Genomic DNA, 21261 nt, shown 5'->3' with positions numbered 1-21261 from the left:
GCAAGCTTATTTGTTTGGCAAAAATGATGGAGAGAAGGGTGAAAAGAGAATGATTAAAAATGCTAACCGCATGCATTAAACTGTATGTTTTCCTCTTCACCTCTCCTTACTGTGTGCTTTTGGCTCCACTTATCAGCATGGGGAGTTTGTGTGGTGGAGTGGAGGTGGAGGGGGGTTTAGTTTACGAATTAAGACCACATACGAAAGAGAACAAAAAAAAAAAAATCAGACTTTTTTTTTAAATGCCGAGAGACCGGCTAGAAAATTGGCTTAGCGCTTGCAGATAGTGAACTGAACAAAAGGAACATATATATGAGCTTGAAGTGATTGAAGTAGCTGGCGTCTCCCGCCGTTTGATTCCTGCCACGGCTCTTACATAAACTGCTCGCTTAATTTCACACCGCGCATCTGAAAAATGACAACAAACGCTTTCATTAGAACGCGATGCCGCAGACTTTAATGTTCTAGAGGCGACGAGGATGGAAGGGAAGGGAAAGGAAAGGAGGAGGACGGTGGGGGGAAGGATATCGGAGGAAGACGGAGAGGACTTAAAACTTGGTGAAGGAGTGTGATAAATGTAGAGCGCCTTCCCCCCCCAAAAAAAAAACAACAAGCAGCAGCAAACAACATCTGCTCTGATTATTTCATATTCATGCGCCCCCTTTCCCTCCTACACCTTCCCTCGGTCTCTCCTGCATGAATTTATTTGTCCTGCATCCAGTTGCTAATGCAGATCCCCCCCCCGCCTCCCCTCTTTTTCTCTTGCTGCTCTGGTGAATATTTTGCATCTGTTTAACCGGGGAGCAGCGGAGTTAAGCTCAGTTTGGTAGCACAGGATCTTTCATGTGATTTCGGCACAAGGCCAATCCCGAACTGATCCTTCATCATGGGTACGGTTTTGCCACAGGCCAGCCAAGTGCGTGTGTGAGGAAACCGGGGGACGTGTAGGCGTTCTTTTTTTTATTTCACATGGTGATGCACAGAGGTGCAACAGAGGTACCACCCTTAAGGTGACTAACACACCGTTTCCAATCCCCAATCCGTGACGACACGAGTCTCGGCTCAAATCTGCAGCTTTTATTTTCTTTGCAGTGCAGAGTCTGGAGGAAATGTATGTGACTGTAGTTATTAATCCAATAAAAGCATTGAAAACCTTCTGATTTAAGAACTTTTGTCATCCACTTTGCAGTCTCAAGCTTTTTTAAGGCTTGTTGTCTCATAGCTTTGACTGTGTCTGGTGTTTCTAACATTTGAAAGAAACACTTGAGTTCAAAATAAGTTATGTTCAACGTACTGAGAGCCGATAACGAACGGCGAGGCCACAAAAAGCTTAACTTAAGAAAATGATCAACCTAGTCTTCATGAAGTCATCAGTAACTGCAGACAAAATGTCAAGCAAACAGGTGAATGCTGCAACAATTGCATACCTTGACATTGTAATTGTTAAACTTTTTACTCCAGTGTTTATGACTTTTAAGGTGTTTTCACACCTTACAGTCCGGTAGACTCGGTTCAATTCGGGACCAATGTTGCAATATTTGTTATATTTTCAACTGGTGCGATTCGCTTTCACATTCTTCTGCGGCACATCAACCAAATCCTTTGAAACACCTGTCCCCCCCCCCCGATTTGTGGGGCATTGCACTAAGAACCACTGAAGGAAACAACATGGAAACCTCTGAAGAAGACACTGAACACCACTTCCTTCTTCATCAAATTTAAACAAAAATGGAGTGATGTCAGATTTCAGAAGTTGTATAATTTCTCTTTTTCGTTGATAAAAGACCACAAAGCATTTCTCCCACTAGTGCTAGACTCTCGTGTTTGCTTTGGTTGTATTTACCCAGAATGCCCTACGCTACAGTCTGCTTCCTGCTTTTGGAGCTGTCTCCAGTCCGTTCACATATGCATCTGACCTAGGTTTGTAAGTGGACCAGAGTTTGCTTTTTTGGTCCACATCAGAGTTTGATTCCACAATGTGGAATGTCTTTGAATGTCTTATTAATCTTACTCCAGGTGTCTGCAACCTGCAGTGGCTCTTTGGGCCTTTTTATTTTTTTGCAATTGTTGTTTATGTTTTTCTTTCTTTTGATACATAAAAAACATATGCATACAAGTTGTTTTTTTTTCATAATCTTAAGCAATTTCTACTACTTTGAGAAATTTTGGGAGAACATACAGTATATAGTTGTTTTTTTTTTTGTTTATCCTAAATGCAAATTGTTTATATTTTACGGACACTTTTGTCTTAATTACAGTCCTGACCATGTTGTTCCTTCAGCAAATGGTCTTTTTCTAAGTCAGCGTACTGCAGTTAACAATTAATCGATTGCTTAAATAGTTGACAATTATTTCAGTAATTGACTCATCATGATTAATCCGATTAATTGTTTCAGTCCTACTTACAAGCCGTGTCTGGTTCTATGCTTGAAATGATAAATACATACAGTGTGTGTGTGTGTGTGTGTGTGCACCTTGAGTCCTTCAGTAGGTGAGCAGCTTATCAGGACCAGATTGTTTTTGTGCATGTCTGTGGGAGTCCACGGCCACATCCCCTCGCTGAGCTCGTCCAGCGTCCACCAGCAGAGCGCCACGTCCTGGAGATGACTGAGAGCTACACGCCTGCGAAGTCCTCCACCCGGCCCGCCCACCTCCACACACATCACCTAGAAGCAGCAGCACAGAGACATACACACGTGCACTGAGAAGGGGTCAAGAAGCCCGCAGAATCAAAACAAATCTTCAGGGGAAGTCGTTAGTTATTAATCCATTTGGATTTGTGTTCCTGGTCTGCTGTTTGGACACCTCGGGGCGCGGACACCTCCACCGCTGCAGACCCCGATGCCTCTCTTGTCCTTCCCCCGTTCTGTTTTTGTTGATGTTTGAGGTTGTGTTTTATCTTCCATTATTAATGTCTGCGTGGGCTTGTTGTTTTAGCGATGTGCATATTTTTTAGGAAGGTCCGCCACGCTCTACGGGCCACAACAAAGAGACGCACAGTAATGAGCTCTCGTGGCGCTTAAGGGTGGGGGGGCCAGAGGGGCTGAAGGAGCGCACACACTCACAAAAAACACACATATGTAAGTTTGTGCATGTGTGTGCATAAATGTATGTGTAGCTGCAAGCAGAAGCAGAAAGGTGTTTAAAAAAATGCTTTCGAAGACGTACACACACACACACACACACACACACACACACACACCATCAGGTGATTTTAAAGCTGGTGAAATTACACTTTGACCTCATCATCACATTCAGAATGAAGCAGAACGAATGGCTTACATGCACAAACACACACATATGAACCCGACCTCTAACATGCTGCAGAAGAGTAGTTAGGAAGTGGCAAACAGGTAGGAAAAAAGAGAACAACTGAAGACGACTGGTGTTTGTAACACTTTCACTTGTCAAAATCAATTTTAGCCAATTCTGATTGGGAGTTAGAATGTAAGAAAAAGAAGATCATAAAAAGTTTTTTTTATAATTTTATTTCAGGAGCAGAGGCAACTTGCCACGTGTAGCAATTTGTCTTTTTCCGCAAAAGACAAATTGTGATAACATAAGATACTATAGGTGACTTTTTACCAAGAAAACATGACCCATGATAAGTGAAATACTGAATTAGACCTTGTTGATTTCTGTTTGTCATCAAGGTAGAGAGTAGCATTACCCAAAAATTTACCATCTCAACAACATGGCTTTATTTTAAAAAGTTACATCCATCAACATCAGCTTTTCTACAATGAAATAATTCACGTCATGAGGATTTTACCAGAATATTGTTAAGCTAAAATGTTTCCCATTATTTTAAACTATAAGCACAACTGAGTGGTTTACTGGAACTGAAAGTTTGAATACCTGCCACTTTACCTAATAGGTTCATATTTACAGTTGTGGAAGGGATTCTTTGCAGTATTGATATTATGTACAGCGTTATTGTAACAATAATGTGCAGCAGATGAATAGTAACTACGTACATCAACGCAAAAAAAATGTTTAGGAGTATTTTTGAGGTTTTTACTTTTACTTGAATAATACTGTTATGAACTGTTGCTATTCGAGTAAAATGTCTGGATACTCTACCAACAGCAAGGAACTTCACTGAATGAAGAACAGACACGTTTTATCCAAAAATACACAAGACACAGACCTGCAGTTCATGTTGCAGTGAGACCTCTTGTTTATGCACAAGCTTTGTTCTGATGTTATTTACTGTCTTTTGAGCCATTTGCAGATCAACAAGATACAGTAAGTTTAGTTACTTTGTTCTAACACACGTGATACACATATTACCTACTATAAAATGCTAGTTTAAAAAGTTTCATACAGAAAATAATTTGATTTGGAAAAGTGTTTCTTCTCTATTTTATAACTGTGTTATTTATGACTTCTTTATTTTGTCTCTCAGAACTGAATCGAAAACATCTCACTGATGCTGAAAACTACTAATTAGAGTCTTCTCTCCGCAAGGTCGTCCACACCGAAGAGTGGCATTGTCAGAGCAACCTGGTGGTACTCTGCACACTGAAAAAACACAACATCTTACTAAGTATTTTTTTCTACTTTCTAGCTCAAATGTCAGTACACTTGAACTAAGACGAAACTAACATAAAAGAAACTTTTCAGTATGATACATGACTTTCTTTTAAGCGAATAACTTCTTAAAATTGAGGAAAAAGTTCTAGCTCCACAGGCTAGAAGACGTGTTTCCCAAGTTAAATAATCAGCTAGTGAAACTACAATGTTTTTAAATCAATGTCAATAAATTCTTAACTTAAAACAAGCTCCCATATCTTGCTGAAAAGTTAGTTATGCGTTAGCTTTGCCTTATTTCAAGTGTACTAAGATATTTGCACTAGAAACTAAACAATGGTAAAATGTTGTGTTTTTGCAGCACACAGTGGTACTATGTTTTTCTTGAAGTAATGAAGAGTGATAATGAGGAACGAGGAAAATGTGTTTGAAAAAAAAAAGATAAGAAAGACTGGAGTTTGAACATGGCTGGAAAAATTAACAGAAAATACAGAAAGCAAACATGGAGAAAAGGGATCTTGGATCAATTTAATTTTTTGAATATATAATAAATGGATATTAGCCAAAACAAATGTTACTGTTCACATTAAACTGGCACCAAAGAGGCATGTTGTCAGGAGGAGGAGGAGGAATATGGGAATATCTCTTTACAAATTAATGTATCAGCACAGAAAAGGGGTTAAAAGCCTAAGAACTTGCAGGAATCGGTGCGCTGCCTTGTATGAGTAGAGAAGATTTGAGATGCAGCGGTCCATGTCTGCCCTTCTTGCTCCCTGAGGGGGGCAGAATTTTCTTTGGACACAAAATATGCTTGTGAATGATAGAAGTACATGTGATGATAAAGGGAACAAAGAGTTTTTCCCCGAACAGCTGAACAGGAGATCACTGACAGATTAGAAATGAAAAAGAAGGGGGAAAAAATATCTAAAAATCACTGGGTTAATAACACACTCTATCTGTACCACCCGCATGCCCCCCTCCATCCCCATCCATCTCCTTGCTCTTCAATTTTATTTTTTTTTTCTGCTGGCGTTTGCTGGTCAGCAATAATCAAAAACCACTTTCTGTGGGCCGGATTAGTTTAGCCCCCCCTACTCTCCCCTTTCCAGCTTAGCCCACTGGACCAGGGCAATGTGTTTGTGCGTGGGTGTGTGTGTGTGTGTGTTTGTCGGTGAAGGGTGGGATGAAGAGTGTTTCCGCGCTCACATGTGTGCATGTTGCAGGTTACATGCATGTGTGTGCGTGTGCATTGACACTGGTGCGCAGGGGTGTGCAGAATGGAGTGGTGCTGGTGATGAAGGTGGCACCTTATCAGGACTCTGCTTCTGGAAACAGACGCTCGGCGGGAACGATTGCATTGACGCACACACGCAGTTGTGGCAGCGCGCGCGTCTCCCACACACACATCTTGACGAAAAGGGCCTGGCAGTAATGTGATAATGCCTGGTTTAGCTGTTAGGAGCTACAGAGGGAGGAGACTGTTTTTAGAGAAGAAGAGGGCTGCTCTTGATCAGATCTATTACCAGCATCTATTAAAGTCAATCCAGACAAGAGTGAAATACATACATGAGAGAGTTGAAGAAATATAAATATTCATCAAGCTCAATATTAAACTGCATCTAGTCTCAAACTGGTTGTTTTGTCTAAAAATGACATTTTTGCAAGAGTGGACTGCATACTAAGTTTACATCCAATAAGCCGTTTCTTAGCTGTTTGGTTTTAAATGGGTAAGTAAACAATTTAACTCTTTCTTTAGAAGTTGAAAGTGTGATTAATAAGACAGCGTTTTAGGACAACTGTACATAGAAAAAAAGGGAGGAAGTACATTTCTGCCAAAACAAAAAAAAAAATTAAATTAATCTCAGAAATTTTCTAGAAAGAAAATTGGACATTTCTGAGTTTCAGTCTCCCAAAATTGTTGACTTGAAATTCAGAAAGTTTGAGATTAATCTCAGAAATTTTGTAGACAAAATTGGGAAAAAGTTTGAGTCAACTCATTCTAAGAGTATCTAACTCCAACTCTAAAGTAGTTAGATGGATTAGATGCTATTTTATATACATGCTACTACCAGTACTACTACTACTACTTTATAAAGATGCTACTTTATATAAATGAGACAACATGTATTCAGCACCCAAATTTAAACTACTGCCACTTATCAGACTAGATGCTTATAACTTTTTAGAACAATTTGTAGATTTGTGTTTGGAGAATTTTTTAGGCGTTTAATTTTGTGATAAACATGACCTAATTTCATGTGATAGTGATCCAAAAGAAAACTTTAGGGTGTTGGAAATCAGGTGAAATGAAGAAAAAAAAAACTGGCCAAGGATAGAGAACAAAAACATGACACCTTTCCTTTTTGCCTCATTGGATTTCTCCTCCTCTTTTATGCTCGCTAAATTCAACCTGAAAACACACACGCACCCACACATCAATGCGGCCTTCTGTACCTTGATTTCAGAAGATGAGAGTTTGTCTGTTCGCCTGCCAGTCTCCAGGGAATCCTGGCTCTTCTTGTTCAGGTAGATGCCGGCGACCTGGCTCTGCTCCAGGAAGGACAGCAGAACCAGCCGATCGCTCAGCACCGCTGGAAATGACATCACCACACTCAATATCACAACCCTAAACTGAAAGGACAACAGCAACTTTACACAGCAGAGAGGACACTTAAAGAAACCATAAGATCACCTGGCACAGTCAGTTACTGAGAATTAATAAATACTTCCATATTTATTGGTTAAAAAAAGATAATAACATAAATAATCCATCCATATCAAAAAGGACGAGTTCTATTTATAACTCGTCCTTTTTGCTTTGTTTAGGTATTATTGCAATAATATTACAATGTAGTGGCTCCTATGGCAAGCTGACACCCTGTTTCAAAAATAATTTGTAGAAAGACTTTTCACTAAAGTTACCACTGTAAGTCTTTTGGATTACGGTTTTAATATGTTTCCTTCTAAAGATGGAAATATTTGCAAATTCTTCACTGCTAAGCAGGTTGACCTCAATCAGAACGGGTAAAATCTTCAAGTTACGTCAACGTTTACCAATTGGATTTAGGTCTGGACATCGACTTCTGACAGTTTATAAATCACAGAACAGTTTAGCATCAACATATATTAAAGACTTGATGTTGTATCAACCTTCCAGACTTCTCAAGTCTTTTGGTTCTGGTTCTGCTCTGCATCCAGAAAAAAACATGGAGACGCAGCATTCAGCTTCTATGCACCACAAATCTGGAACAAACTTTCAGAAAACTGCAAAACCTCCAAAACACGGAGTTCCTTTAAATGAAGGCTAAAATCCCCCATATTTATAACTGTCTTTGATTAATAACAACTGGAACATTGATCAACATACTTGATGTATATTTGCTTAGTGGTTTTGATGATGGCATTTGACAAAATGTAATGTTTATTGCTTGTTTCATAACTGGTTACTGTGTTATTTTTTTACGGCATAAAGCACTTCGACCTGCCTTGTTGCTGAAATGTGCCATACAAATAAACTTGAACTAGACCTGGGGCATTCTAATACCTAAATATACTTTGATCTAAATCACTACATCGTAGTTGTCACTGAATATCTAAGAGACAGACACTTTCCATTTTTAAAGTGAGTCTCTGCCCAAGTCTAAAGTCTTTTTCAGCTCCCAACAGGTGCTCTTCAAGGACTGCCTTGAATTTAGTTGTATTTATCGACTCTGACTAACTTGCCTGTCCTTGCTGAATAGAAGAATACCCACAGCATGATGTGGCCACCACCACTGAGTACTTGAGGTTAAGTGTGGTGTTAGTTTTGGCTCAAAGTATTGAGAATATAGGCCAAAAAAGTTATTTCTTTTGTTTCATCTAGGTAGAGCTTCTGCAGCACATGACCTCTTATGGCTTTCTTCTAGGTCAGATTTGATCCGTGTGTTTGTTTGCTTTTTTGATAAATATTCTTCTGTATACCTTTACACTGTTCAGTTAGTGTGCGGTGTCCAACATTTACTTTTTCTGCTTCCTTTATACACGTTTTTTCCTCTTTCCTCTCCCAACTTTTTCCCGTGTTCTTTGTAAAACACGCACTTTTAAACAGTAGAAGAACACACTTGATCCTGTTCAACTCTTTCTGGAGCTGCATGGAAATGCTGATTACCAATTAAGCCCCCCCTGCGTACCCCACCCTCTCCTTCAAATTAATCTGTTTATGAAACCAATTAAATGGAAAAGAGGGGAGGGGTGAGAAGGGGGTTGCTACACATGTCTCTCAGAAATCCTGCTTTGAGTTGAACGGGTGAGGCTGCACCCCGAGATTTAAACATCTAACCGGCAATTAACCGTGCCGTGTGTATTTATAAACAGGAGGATATTGGCGGGATTGCGCTTCGAATCATCCTGTTGTGTGGAAATTTTCGAATTAATATGCTAATTTTCAAGAGAGTAGAGAAAACACGGTTTGAAAAAAAAAACATAAAAAAAAAAACTAGCATCTTAAATCAGGTCAACAGAGTCTGTCAGTTGGATTATACAGTAAAGAACTGGTTCAAAGCTAAACCGTTACAAAAAAAAACAAAAAAACATACGGCCATTAATGAGCCTTAGCTTTTAGAAACAACATTTAATGCAATAGTAAGCGTCTTTGTGATAGATTACAGACGAATCAAGTTAAATGCAGTTTAGTATTGATCTCCGTGGGTGTCTATAAACGGGATTAAGCATAATCCCATTCTTTTCCAAATCAGGCCGCGGTCCAATCTGGGGACCAGGTGGCTGATTTGGCATTAGGGGCCAGAATTGCGTGACCCATCCACGAACAGCTCCCAGACTCACACACACACACACGCTGAAGGAGCTCGTTGTGGTGTGTATGTAGTCACATGGGCAGGAAGCTACATAAGCATTTACACTTGGAGGTCTGCAACAATATTTTATGCATGCACATTCACTCACACCAACACATGCACAAAATGCATCCAGTCAGATGCAAAGAGCAATCTCATCACGCACACACAAACAAAACCACACACGCACACAGAGCCCCCTAAATCCATTTAATGCCATCTCCTCTGCAGCATGTTGACATAAGAGGCCAATGGGCTTAAGCAAAGCACATTTAAACATGGGGAAATGAAACCTGCTATGAAAAATCACTTAAGGATGCTTAATCGTGCAGCATATGCTCAACTTGGCCCAGCCGTCGGCCAATGGAAACCTGTAATACTTTGATGCGGTAGAATATTCGTAATCTGCCTCTCAGTGTGATGCAATCGGAGCTCATTGTTCCAACAGGGTTAAACCGGCCTCCAGGTTGCAAAGTTTAAACCAGAACAGCGAACAGTGAGACTTCCAAAGAGACAATAAAAGAAAAAGAAAACAGACTGGCTTTTTTGTTTTAACCTTTAAAAAAAAAATAGAAAAAAGAAACTGGTCTGTAGTTTGGTTGAATCCTTGCAAATTGGAGAAAAAGGGATTTTCTTCTTTATCCAAAAACTCACAACCTCTTTCCGCTTTACAAAGTTGAAAATAAACTGCCATTGCAAACCATGTTGCAGCGTAATTTCAAAGCTACAACTGTGACGCTTAATCAGTTGAAAGTAAATCAATACATGCAAAATTTCTAAATTATGTCAGCAAGCGAATAAGGATACATCGACTTATCAAAAAGAAGAGTTTCACCAGAGGAGGCCATCAAGTGCGAAGATAAATTTACCAAATCTAAAACTGTTTACAGCATCCTGCGGCACGTGGCGGAGGTTCTGGAGCACACCAAGGACGAGCAGCTAGAAAGCTTGTACCAGCGCACCGCCTGGGTCTTTGACGAGAAATACAAGCAGCCAGGATACGGCGCTTACGACGTCTTCAAACAGGCCGTGTCAGATCCCACCATCCTGGACAGTTTGGATTTAACGAAGGAGGAGCGCAGCGTGCTGATCGACAACATCAACAGGCGGCTAACTTGTAATTTTAATATGACAGAAAATTACATGTTTTTTTGTCCAGTCAAAACATTAAGGGGCAGTACTATGTGAAATCAACTTCTTTGAGCTTTACATCATGTTATGTTGTTATTACCTAATCAAAAACATACCTTCAGTGATGCCCTTGACTCTTTTATGCATGTTTAAGAAACCCTTAAATCTCCATGACAACCATTCAGGTGTGCAAAACGCCTGATTGGACCTAGCTCCACCAGAGCTGCAGTTTCGAAGCTTCCGAGCTTCCACCTCACAGATTAGCCCTCCTCCAGGGTTCCCCCATTCCTTCAGACTAGCAGCAATTAGCAACCATCAAGTGGAACTGTTCATCATTATCCGAGCTGCTTCTCAGTACAAGGCTGGTAAAAACATTGGTTTGGGGTTATTAGAGGAGGGCTGTTGGGATGACTTTCTGAAAACGAAGTTTCAGAAAGATCAGGAGTTTCTTAAAGACTCATTTTCATGGCATTAAATTATGAAGTCAAATTCCTTTTACGTCCTTTTACATAACATGATGTAAAGCTCAAAGAAGTTGATTTATATTTGATATATGTAGCATTTTTATAAAAACTGAAGGAACATAGTTACTTAATTGTGCTGGCACTATGTGCCTGGAAAACACTTAATACTTCCCCTTTACAAATATTATTTTAAGGCTTGGGTAGGTTTTGAAATTTCTTTTTATCCAATTAAATTATTTAAAAACTTCCATGCCAAAGAGCTTCAACCATTTTATATTGTAAGTGCGAACAGATGAGCTCCGTCTGCACTAATAGGAATTCACTCTACTCTGCATTCTGAATAACTGAATTGACATAATTATTTTTCTGTATCTTGACTGATACAGATATTGATATGGGATTGGTGCATCTTGACTGAAACATTTTAGATTTACATCTTAATAAGTCTCCTCTCTCAGATACAATCCTGAACTTTGTCAACAAGCAGGTCAAAACTCACCTGATGGATATTATCTTTTATGTTTACTAGTTGAAAATATTGTAAATTCTAATTTCAATAATGAAAGTTCTACACTACTAGGCATAACTACTCACGCACACATGTGGACACGCACACACATATGCAGGGATCGCAACTCAGTTGATATTGTAAACGGTTCCAGTAATGATAAATGTGTTGGACGTTGCGATCTGGTCCGGCTCTCTGCTGTTAATTGTCTCAGCCTAATTTAACAAGTGGCAGATGTGAGAACCCCAATCTGACTGCAACCCCCCCGCACCCCATCCCACACAAAACACACACACACACACACACGTACACAAAATCCCCGGAACCCACCCTCTCACAACCATTACTCTAATAATTAGTGCCCTCTGAGGCTTTGAATGAAGCGCAGTGGGAGGCGAGTGTGTACCTGAGTGTGTGCAAGTCTTTTTCTTTTAGGTGTGTAAATGCAAGTGGACATACAGTAAGTGTTTGTTGGCCTATGCAAAAGGGAAAAAGGATGTGTGTGTATGTAATTACACGGGTGTGCTATGTGTGCACTGTGGGGGCTTTATCAAGTGTCTCGAGACCCCAGGCGGAAGTGGGGAGGGCGGTGTTATGAACAAATAATTGATACAGAAAGAAAGAAATAATTAGCAGATTTGGGCCGTTGTCCACAGCCTCTTATTCTCTCCTGCCAGGTCTGCAGAGCGAGGGAGCCCAGAGCAAGGGGAAGGTGAGGTGGGGGGTGCACGGCGCTCCCTGGAGTAACGCGCGATGGAGGGAAAAACACTGATGGATGCTCTTAAGGGAAGGCCCCTGGACACACGCAGCACAAAAGGATTTGCCCGCAATTAGCTAGCAAGAGTCGCCTGGCTCACCTGTGGCACCTGTTATGGTGCGAGGCGCCGCCTGTGTGAGAGAGCGACTGCGTGACAGAGTGTGGGGAAGTGTGTGGTGGATGTGGAAGTGCATGCAGAGGGAGCGCAGGTGTAGGCAAACAGTCAGCACTGACGGGCCGAGAGAAACCGAGCGGATGATGATGATTTTTAAACACCAAACGTTTGAATTAAAACAACCTAAAAAAAAAAAAAAGCCAAAAAAGTCTTTAAATAAATATGAGCATTCCGACAAATAAGGACATATAATAACTGAATTTTATTAGTGAAAATAAAAAGTACTATGCATTACCTACAAATTTAATGTCCCAATTGTAGAATATTTCTACAATTTTTCCAAATAAGTGGAGCATAAAAACTGAAAGCTGAAATACATTGCTAAAAACTAAAAGCTTGAGAATTTATTAAAGTGATTGTACACTGCACAAGCACAAAATCTTACCAAGTATATTTGCTCTAGTTTGTAATGCAAATATCTTAGTTGACTTGAAATAAAACTAACTAATAAGTAACTTTTCAGCAAGATGTAGGAGCTTATTTTAGGTCAATATTTCCTAATATTGAGTTTTTGTAGGAAACTGAGCTGTAAGGCTGGACTGTACTGCAGTAATAGGTAAAACTGTATTTAACACGATCTAAGACTGAATTTGATTCCATCTTCAAGTTCTGGATTTTATTTGGTTCACTGTGGACTTGGGATGGAAATAAGCAGCTTAATAGTGATAAATAAATGAGAAACTCTTAATCACAGTACAACTCACCATCAGTCACAGTGTTGGCAGGAAGTCGACCCACTAACGTGCGGTCTACACACACTTGATCGAGTTGAGGTCCTTTGAGGGTGACAGTCACCAGCACTCCATTGCTCAACATCATCTGCATACATCATAATGCAGCTGACAGGTTAACGTTTATCCCAGTTTATTTTGGTGCAATGCTTTCAAATGTTTGGCTTGTCATAATGAATATCCTAGTTAAAGGTAATGAACTAGGTAAGATGTATGTTTTCTGCAGGGTGGCTTAAAAATCTATCATGAGATTAAAATAAAAAAAGAGAAGATCAGATTTGCTTTTAAGGCTTTCGACTTTTGTTTTCAAATATTGTAATAATAGTTTCCCATAATGAGCTTACAATGATCTCTTAGATGATATTACTGTCCATTTTAGCTCTTTCACTGATGCGCATTAACAGGTGCCTGCATGTGTGTGTGTGTGTGTGTGTGTGTGTGTGTGTGTGTGTGTGTGTGTGTGCGTGTGCGTGCGTGTGTGTGTGTGTCTGCTTGAACCCAGAAGGTGCTGAGCTGGGAAGGGTGTGTACCTGGCAGTAGTACTTGCTTCTCCATCTGGTGTGAACGCAGGTGTTGCTCTGCAGCAGCTCCTGAATGGACATAATAGAGAAAGTGTAAGGCAAAGAGGGCACAGAATTTTGCTTCAACAATGCAATAATTATCGAAAACCCCGGAAAATGTTTGAAAGAGACACTGAAAACAAAAGGGAAACAGTCCGTTTGTGGTAGTAGATACCTGTCCCGACAAGTGCTCACTCCAGCAGCTCCTGCTAACCGAGGGGCGGGTCCAGGGGGGACGGGGGGGAAACGGATGCAGGTAACCACTGCTTGCTTGTATGTGTGTGTGTGCGTGCGTGCGTGCGTGTGTGTGTGCGCGTGAGTATGCGTGTGTGTGTGAGTGTAAGGTCAGTCATTCCTGCAACATTCCAGGCCCAGCTGGGGTGATTGGATGGGAGGAGAGAAGGTCGGAGAGAGAGGAGGTGTGCTGGGTGTTTCTGGTTTCAGACAATGGTTACGGGTGAGAGGAGGGAGGTGGTTGGGTTGGTTGAGTGCGTGTGTGTGTGGATAACAGCCACAGACAGGTTCCAGCAAACAAAGCTAGGTCTGTACTGCCACAAGTACAGAGGGGAAGACAGGAGAAGGAGGTGAATGAGGAAGGTGGAAGAGAAGGAGGGAGGAAGGGTAAGAAAGGGGAGGGGGGAGTCCGTGGCCCCCTGATCCCCTCAAATATCCCGTCCGATGACAGAGGTCGGCCGAAAGAGAGGCGATGAGAGAGGAGGAGAGAGGGAGAGACGAGAACAAACGAGGACGACGGGGGAAGAGCGAAGGCAGACAGAGAATGCCCCTATTTGTTAATCAATCAGCCGTTTCGGAAAGGGAAAACGGCAAAAATCCCCAGAGGGGAGGAAGAAGAAGAAGCTGGAGAGAGGGGTAGTGGTGGTGGTGGTGGGGTTTTGGAGAGGTGGAGTGAGGTTACCTCCAACTCCTTCAGCGAGTCGCGCAGCTTCTCCGGCCGGCGGTTCTTGGGGGTCCACGAATAGCCTCGAGCTACGGAGGGGAGAGTGGAGAGATCGTGTGACCGATCGTTTAATCGCAGAGGAGAGAGGGATACTCTTTAAAACAACACCCCTGGGAATCCCAGGGAATGTGGGGAAAGAATTTAATAACTTGGTTGCAGATTAAGCATAAAAAGGTGGAATAAAGGTGATGTGGAATGAAAAGATGAAGGCTGAGATGGGAGGTGTTAAAGGAACTAAAGTAGACCCAAGTAAACTGGCTCAGTTTTTACAGTCTGAATGAAACCAAAAAGGGGCAATGAGTGCAGAAATAGTTAAGGTTTAGTTGGTTTTATTCATCAAAATGGTTTCAAGTTGAAGTTTAGCAAATTTCTTTGTCTTCTGAACAGACACAACTTGATTACTATTCGAGTCACATCCTCTGCACACGTCACTCCCCCCATTCAAATCCTTTAGACTAGCCAGCAGCAATTAGTTAAGATAATAATACAGGATACTTATCAGACTGATTTTGCTCCATATCAACCATTTCTGTACTGAAAGGGATAATTGTTCTGCCGCCAACTTGTTTTAATTTTACTTGCAGAGTTTTCTTTAGAAATTTTCTTGTATTTCAAAGAGTTCACGATGCTGTGCACTCCAGCAAGGTTCTCTGGGCCTTTGAAAGACAAAATAGCCCACAGCATCACAGATCCTTCACCATACTGAGGTACTTCTCCACATATTCATGATTTCTCTCATGCCAGACCCAGCTGGAGGGTTTGTTGCCATAAAGCTAAACCTTAGTCTTATCTTTCCGAAGGACATGTTTCCGATTAAACTAGAGTTGAGCAAACCCTACGTGTTCATTACTGAAGGTAGAACAGATAAAGGTTTTTAGGCTAAGAAAAAGAGGGCTATGGATTACTCGTTAGAAATTACCATTAACGCTTATCATCTTAACAAAAGTAACACATAAAAACACAAAAAAGATTTAATCAGACAGGAATTTTAGGGACGCCAATAATTTTGCTACTGATACTTATGTTAAAAATAATTATTTCTACTTATTATAACTACTCAAATGATTTTTCTATACTTTCAGCATCGATACTGCAATAAAAGTTTTCTACACACTCATACCATCGGTGCCGATAGTATCAGTGTAGTGGGGAGTGTAAATTAACATGGTGTTTTGAATCAAAGCTTCTTATTATAGGATCCATTATTTTCTTAAAACTGTGACTATGTAAGAAGAAATATGAAAAGCACAATCTACGATTCATTAAAGTTTCCATAAAACGTAATGATAAGCAACAGATAATGTTTACCAAACGACTGACCACAAAATTATAAAAACTGGCAAGGTTAATTTTCAGTTTTATCATCAGGCACTTGTAAACTAAAACAAGAGCTTTCTTAATTATGGAACCTTTAACTGGGAGTACTTTGAGATTTAGCATTATATAATCAGACATATTTCTAAAACTTCTTAAAAGTATTACTGAATAGGCTAAATTACATTTTAAAATGCAGTGGTCCTTAAAAAGTGTTCATCTTACATCTTCCACATTTTCATATCAGATACAAATAATTTGAATAAGTACAAAATACTATTTTCTTTTCTTAAAAGGAAAACCAGCATGACTCTATATGAATTTCTAATCTCTCCCTTGCCAAAGCATAAATTATTTGCAATTAGCCTAGCTTTTTGTCACATCTAGGTCTATTTGTTGTCAAATCTGTAGAATCAAGAAAAACCTAAACTTGTCTGGCAACATAGAAAAGCAAGGCCCAAAGCACCATTGACCGGAAAAACACACAGACTGTCCAATGACTGCCAAAGAAAGACTTTATGATCTCTAAAACTAATATGTATGGAAACTCATGAGAGAAAAGCACAGGTTTTCTTCCAGTTAGTCTGAAATTACCAGCTTTTCAGATGAAGAACATAATACCAGCAGCAGTAGTGTGCGTGGTGGTAGGGTCATGGTGTGGGGCTGTTTTTCAGCTTCAGAACCCATAGGGCCTCCTGTAATTGGGGAAACCATATATTCTGCTCACTACTGGTATCAGTTTGTGACCTAAGGCTCAGACTCCTTTGTGTTATGCAACAGTCTAAACCCCACCAGCAAAACTGCCTCTATACGGCTGAAAAACAAATCAGTTTTGGAGTGGCCTAGTTAAAGTCTAACTCAAAGTTAAACAGGTCGTTTATATGGAAAAAAACCCCTCCAAAGTGGCTGAATTAAAATGATTCTGCAATGAAATATAAAACTAAATCCCTCTACAGGGAAAACAGTCATTCCAAACCGAGGAACGGGACAAGCAGTCACTGGGTTACGTTTTCACATAGATTCATTTCAGTAGCTTTTTCCTTAAGATTCCTGCTTTTTATATTTATTCAGATACTCTTGGTCTAATATCACATTTGGTTTGGTGACCGAAACATTCAGGTGCGATTAAAAAAGAAAGCAAATGGTCTTCCTACCTCAATATTGAGTATGTAACAGAGAGAGACTCATGCTAGAATGTAAAAACACAAAGTCTTACCAGGTAACTTTTGTCTGGTTTATACTGCAAATATCTCAGTACACTTGAAATAAGACAAAGACACTTGTTTTGAATCAATAATTACTTAATGTTAATGAAAAGGTTCCACTGGCAGATTATTTCACTCATGACAAACATTATTCCATGTTATAAGTGCAATTATCTGCCAATGGAACCACTTTTCCATCAATATCAAGTAATTATCTAATTAAAATGATCTCCTATTTCTAGCTGAAAAGTTACATTTAAGTTAGTTAAGTCTTATTTCAAGTGCACCCATATATTTGCCCTAGAAACTAGACCAAAAGATTCTGTGTTTTGACAGTGTAAGACAATCTCACTCCAAGTTTGTAATCCAAGTAAAGTCACAAAAGCATCTATAAAACACAGCTGCATATCTTTTTTTTTCTTCACTAAATATTCAACATGACGGACAGAGTAATTTTAAAACATACGGAGCGATCTTTGTGGAGAGGTGAATATATTTATTCTTGGGGACTTGTGGCGTGTTTGAGTTATCTCTCAAATGCAACCTCACAGTTTGCAGCACATTTCTCAATGTGTGTACCACACCAAGGCCCTTTCATTTAATTTCCTAGCCCTCTTCCTCCCATCTCTGGAGGTTAAACAGACAGAAAGATGCATATAAAAAAAAAGAAAAATAGTTAATTGAATTTGTGCATCTGCCTCTGCCCGCACACACACACACACACACACACACACACACACATTATATATATATATATATATATATATATATATATATAAATTCAAGAGGAAAGGAGGCACCACTACTCTCAATGTGGTGCAATCACACGCTTATCGGTTTATTTTACAGTCTCTCATTTCATCTTTACAGAAAGAAGTGATTAAGGAGGAGAGTGCTCTATTAAGAAGAAGAAGAGGTAAACAAATGCATGCAAATGAGAGTGTGGAAGATGGGTGGTGGGGGGTGAGGCGAGGGCAGGGGGATGAGTGTTTGTCTTCTGATAAGGCTGTTTGAATTTCACTACTGAGTGAAAAGCAGAGAGAGGGAGAGGAGGACAGTTCACTGACCGATTTCTGGAAGACGGTCGACAATTTAGAGTCTGAACGCACACAAACGTAGTGGATATGTGGAGTAAATTGATTGTTTTGCGAATTGCTTCTTTGTGAACTTACCTTCACTGAACTGGAGTTTCTCATTGTAGTAGTGATGCTCCAGGGGATTGGCTGGAGGGGGGGAAGAGAGAGGCCAAGTGATTCATACATTTAAAGAAGAAGATAATGAACGGATCTGGGTTTTTCTTTTGGATGTAGCTAAATAAAAACACAGAAAGCTAAGCTGCGGCTCGACCGACACCCCACCTCGGTTCCAAGAGGGAGGAGGGAGTGGGATGGGGGGGGCACCTCTGGCAAAGTGCAACCCGTAACCGTGCCTCGTGGCCAGGCCGCCCCCGAGCATGAAAGTGGCCAGCCCGGTGGCCGGCCTCTCTGGCAGGCAGGAACACCTCCAGGATTAGTACTATTAATCAGATAAGGGGGTGAAGGGCCAGACAGGCCCAGACATGGGCACCTGCTCTGGGACTGGATGAACAGGGTGGAGGGGGTGGTGGGCGACGGTGGTGGGCACTGGCAGCTGGGGACCCCCCCGGAGCCGCTCCAATGAGCCTGTGTCTCCCTCTAGTGGACGGAAGTGGAAGGAATGTTAAACCTGACAAAGTACAACCTTACACCTGCAAACCTTTGGCTGTTTTATTCTTAGTTTGAAGCTAAATGTTAAAATAAGATAAAACTGCTAAAAATGTCACATTTATTTATTTCTGTTGCATAGTGTCAAAATTCTATAATGCTTGATTATAGCATTATATTATCTTATATTTTATTAGATAGATTATTTCTTTTATATTATATTATCAAAACTTCTAAATAAATATATAATAAAAAAAAAACATTTCCTGTTCCTTATTAGTCAATAATACACTAAATATAATTTATTTTTCTTGAAACAAACAAAATGGTCAAAAATGACATGAGTTATTCTTTTTTCTGAAGCGCCTTCTATGTTAATCAAGTTAGCTTTTGAATAAACAGTTGATGTTTGTGCTTCTATTTATTATACAATTAGAATGAATTCAGAAATCTCATTAATAAGGCAGAAATATTTTGTGTTGATCCAAACTTTATTTATGTATTTGTGAAAATGACATCATGGGAGATAAAAGGAGGGTCTATCTGCATGAACTGTCATTGTAGTCATTGAAGAAATGTCTCCTTTGAAAAGCTTTCCTAAGCACTATGATCTAAAAGGAAACAAACATCAAAACAAAAATCAAGAATGTTTAGTACATTTACACTAAATTAAACCAAAAACACCTGAAAACATTTAACAAAAGGTTCTCTAGAGTGAATAGAAAAGATGCCTTAGTTAAATTTAGTTGACCGCTTTTAATTTTTTATATTTCATTTGTTAAAGTCAACTGCTGTTAAAATTCACACAGATTTTCTGTAATTTGGTAAAGTGCTGAAAGTGAAGCCAACTCCTAACCTGGGCTATCATTACACTGCTGTATGAGTGTTATGATGCTTCTGGATTGGGATTTGGCTACCCTGCTCTGCCTCTTCTCCCTCCCTCCTTCCCTCCTCCCTCTGCTCTGATATCAAGCTACACTTTAGTAATCCTCCAAATGAAAGGATTTGGGAGGAAGAAGCACCGTCTCTCCACTGAAGATTGGAATGAAAAGAGAAGGCAGCTTCTAAGATGAGAGGAACGAGAGAGGCCGGCGACGATAGTAAAAGAGAGGACAAGGCAGGGGGACTTACTGTACACAGGACGAGAAAAAAACTAAACACTTAAAAACTTAACACTTAAGAAACTGCTTGAAAGACTAAATATTTCCTGAAGAATGGAGAAAGCATTGTAGAAAATAAACAGAAATGAATTAAAAAAGGGCTCAATCATAGTTTTTTTGTTTATTTGACAGTACATCAAATAACTAATTAACATTTTATCATTTTAATGGAGAAATAAGAAAACAAATAATTGATTTATGATTATTTAATGTAAATATGGATGCTAAAATCTCTGAAACCTTTTTTCTTGTTATATTTTTACAAAATAAATAAATTTAGTTAAATGGATTTAAAGAAATAAAGAGAAGACAACCAAAGAAAAAGAAAGAAAGAAGCCTTTTCATTGGAGTTTCCCATTAATAAGTGTGAATATGGCACCTTTTACATGACCAGCTTGGTTAGTGATGACATTTAGTGGCTTACACTTTTTGTGGAAATTGTCAGTGGTTTTCAAAATTATGTAGTCCATATTCCAATTTTCGAAGAGGCTGAAGTTTGGATATTGTTATTGTTATTAGCAGCAAGCTATAATAATCAAAAAACTAAAGCTGGCAACCATTCAGATGTGCAGAACTCCTGGATGTCACACAGCACAGGACAAAAGATCCTCGAAGGAGATTTGCAGTTTCCAAGCTTCACTCTAAATGCAAACAATGTATTTGATTGAAAATAGTAAGTAGTCTTGAATCAGTTTCATCAAATTTCTCACCAATTCACTCTAATTGAGCTGGGTTCAATTAGAAAGAGCAATAAGTATCTGATAATTGTGCTTTTTTTCTGCATTTTGACAATACTGCACCCAATTACAAAGTGCTTTACTTGAGTTTTTCTCCCTTTTCATGTCACTTTCTACTTCTTCCCTCACTACATTTCAGAGGGAAATTATTGAACACTTTACATCAGTGTTTCTCAACACTGGTCCTCAGCGCCCCCCTGTCCTGCATGTTTTAGGTATTTCCCTTCTGCCACACACAAGGGATGTCTTCCTGAAGGCGGAGCCTTTAAAGAGGCAGAGGACTGATTTCAAGGCATTAAATTAGGAAGTAAAATTTCTTGTAAGTCATATTTGATATATACAGCATTTTATAACAACTTAAGTCAACATAGCTACACGATTATGTTATAAAATTGCATAATTTCATAACTGCCCCTTTAACTTTTCATAAAACATTGAATTACTGAAATAAAATAATCTTTCAAGGGTTATTTATATCAATATAGCAACAAGTGCTAAAATATCTTCATCTTAA

General features: G+C 39.6%; 1 protein-coding gene across 3 annotated transcripts in view; it reads right to left on the bottom strand.

Moving 5' to 3' along the window:
- The window catches only part of wdpcp (WD repeat containing planar cell polarity effector), a 102586-nt gene that overhangs the window by 51126 nt on the left and 30199 nt on the right, over positions 1 to 21261 (bottom strand). For 2 of the 3 annotated variants that reach the window (XM_015045697.1, XM_015045703.1), the window contains 6 exons: positions 18341 to 18391; positions 14608 to 14678; positions 13662 to 13721; positions 13105 to 13219; positions 6988 to 7124; positions 2475 to 2666 (listed from right to left, as the gene is read on the bottom strand). In XM_015045697.1, the coding sequence (XP_014901183.1) occupies positions 2475 to 2666; positions 6988 to 7124; positions 13105 to 13219; positions 13662 to 13721; positions 14608 to 14678; positions 18341 to 18391 (626 nt within the window). Of the gene's footprint in view, positions 1 to 2474; positions 2667 to 6987; positions 7125 to 13104; positions 13220 to 13661; positions 13722 to 13866; positions 14496 to 14607; positions 14679 to 18340; positions 18392 to 21261 lie in introns of those variants that run through there. The other variant, XM_015045710.1, reaches the window with a different exon arrangement.

The sequence above is a fragment of the Poecilia latipinna genome, unplaced genomic scaffold, assembly GCF_001443285.1.
Source record: "Poecilia latipinna isolate Pla-1442-1.1 unplaced genomic scaffold, P_latipinna-1.0 Scaffold38, whole genome shotgun sequence".
In the NCBI taxonomy this organism is placed as follows: domain Eukaryota; kingdom Metazoa; phylum Chordata; class Actinopteri; order Cyprinodontiformes; family Poeciliidae; genus Poecilia; species Poecilia latipinna.
This window is presented reverse-complemented; position numbering and strand designations above follow the sequence as displayed.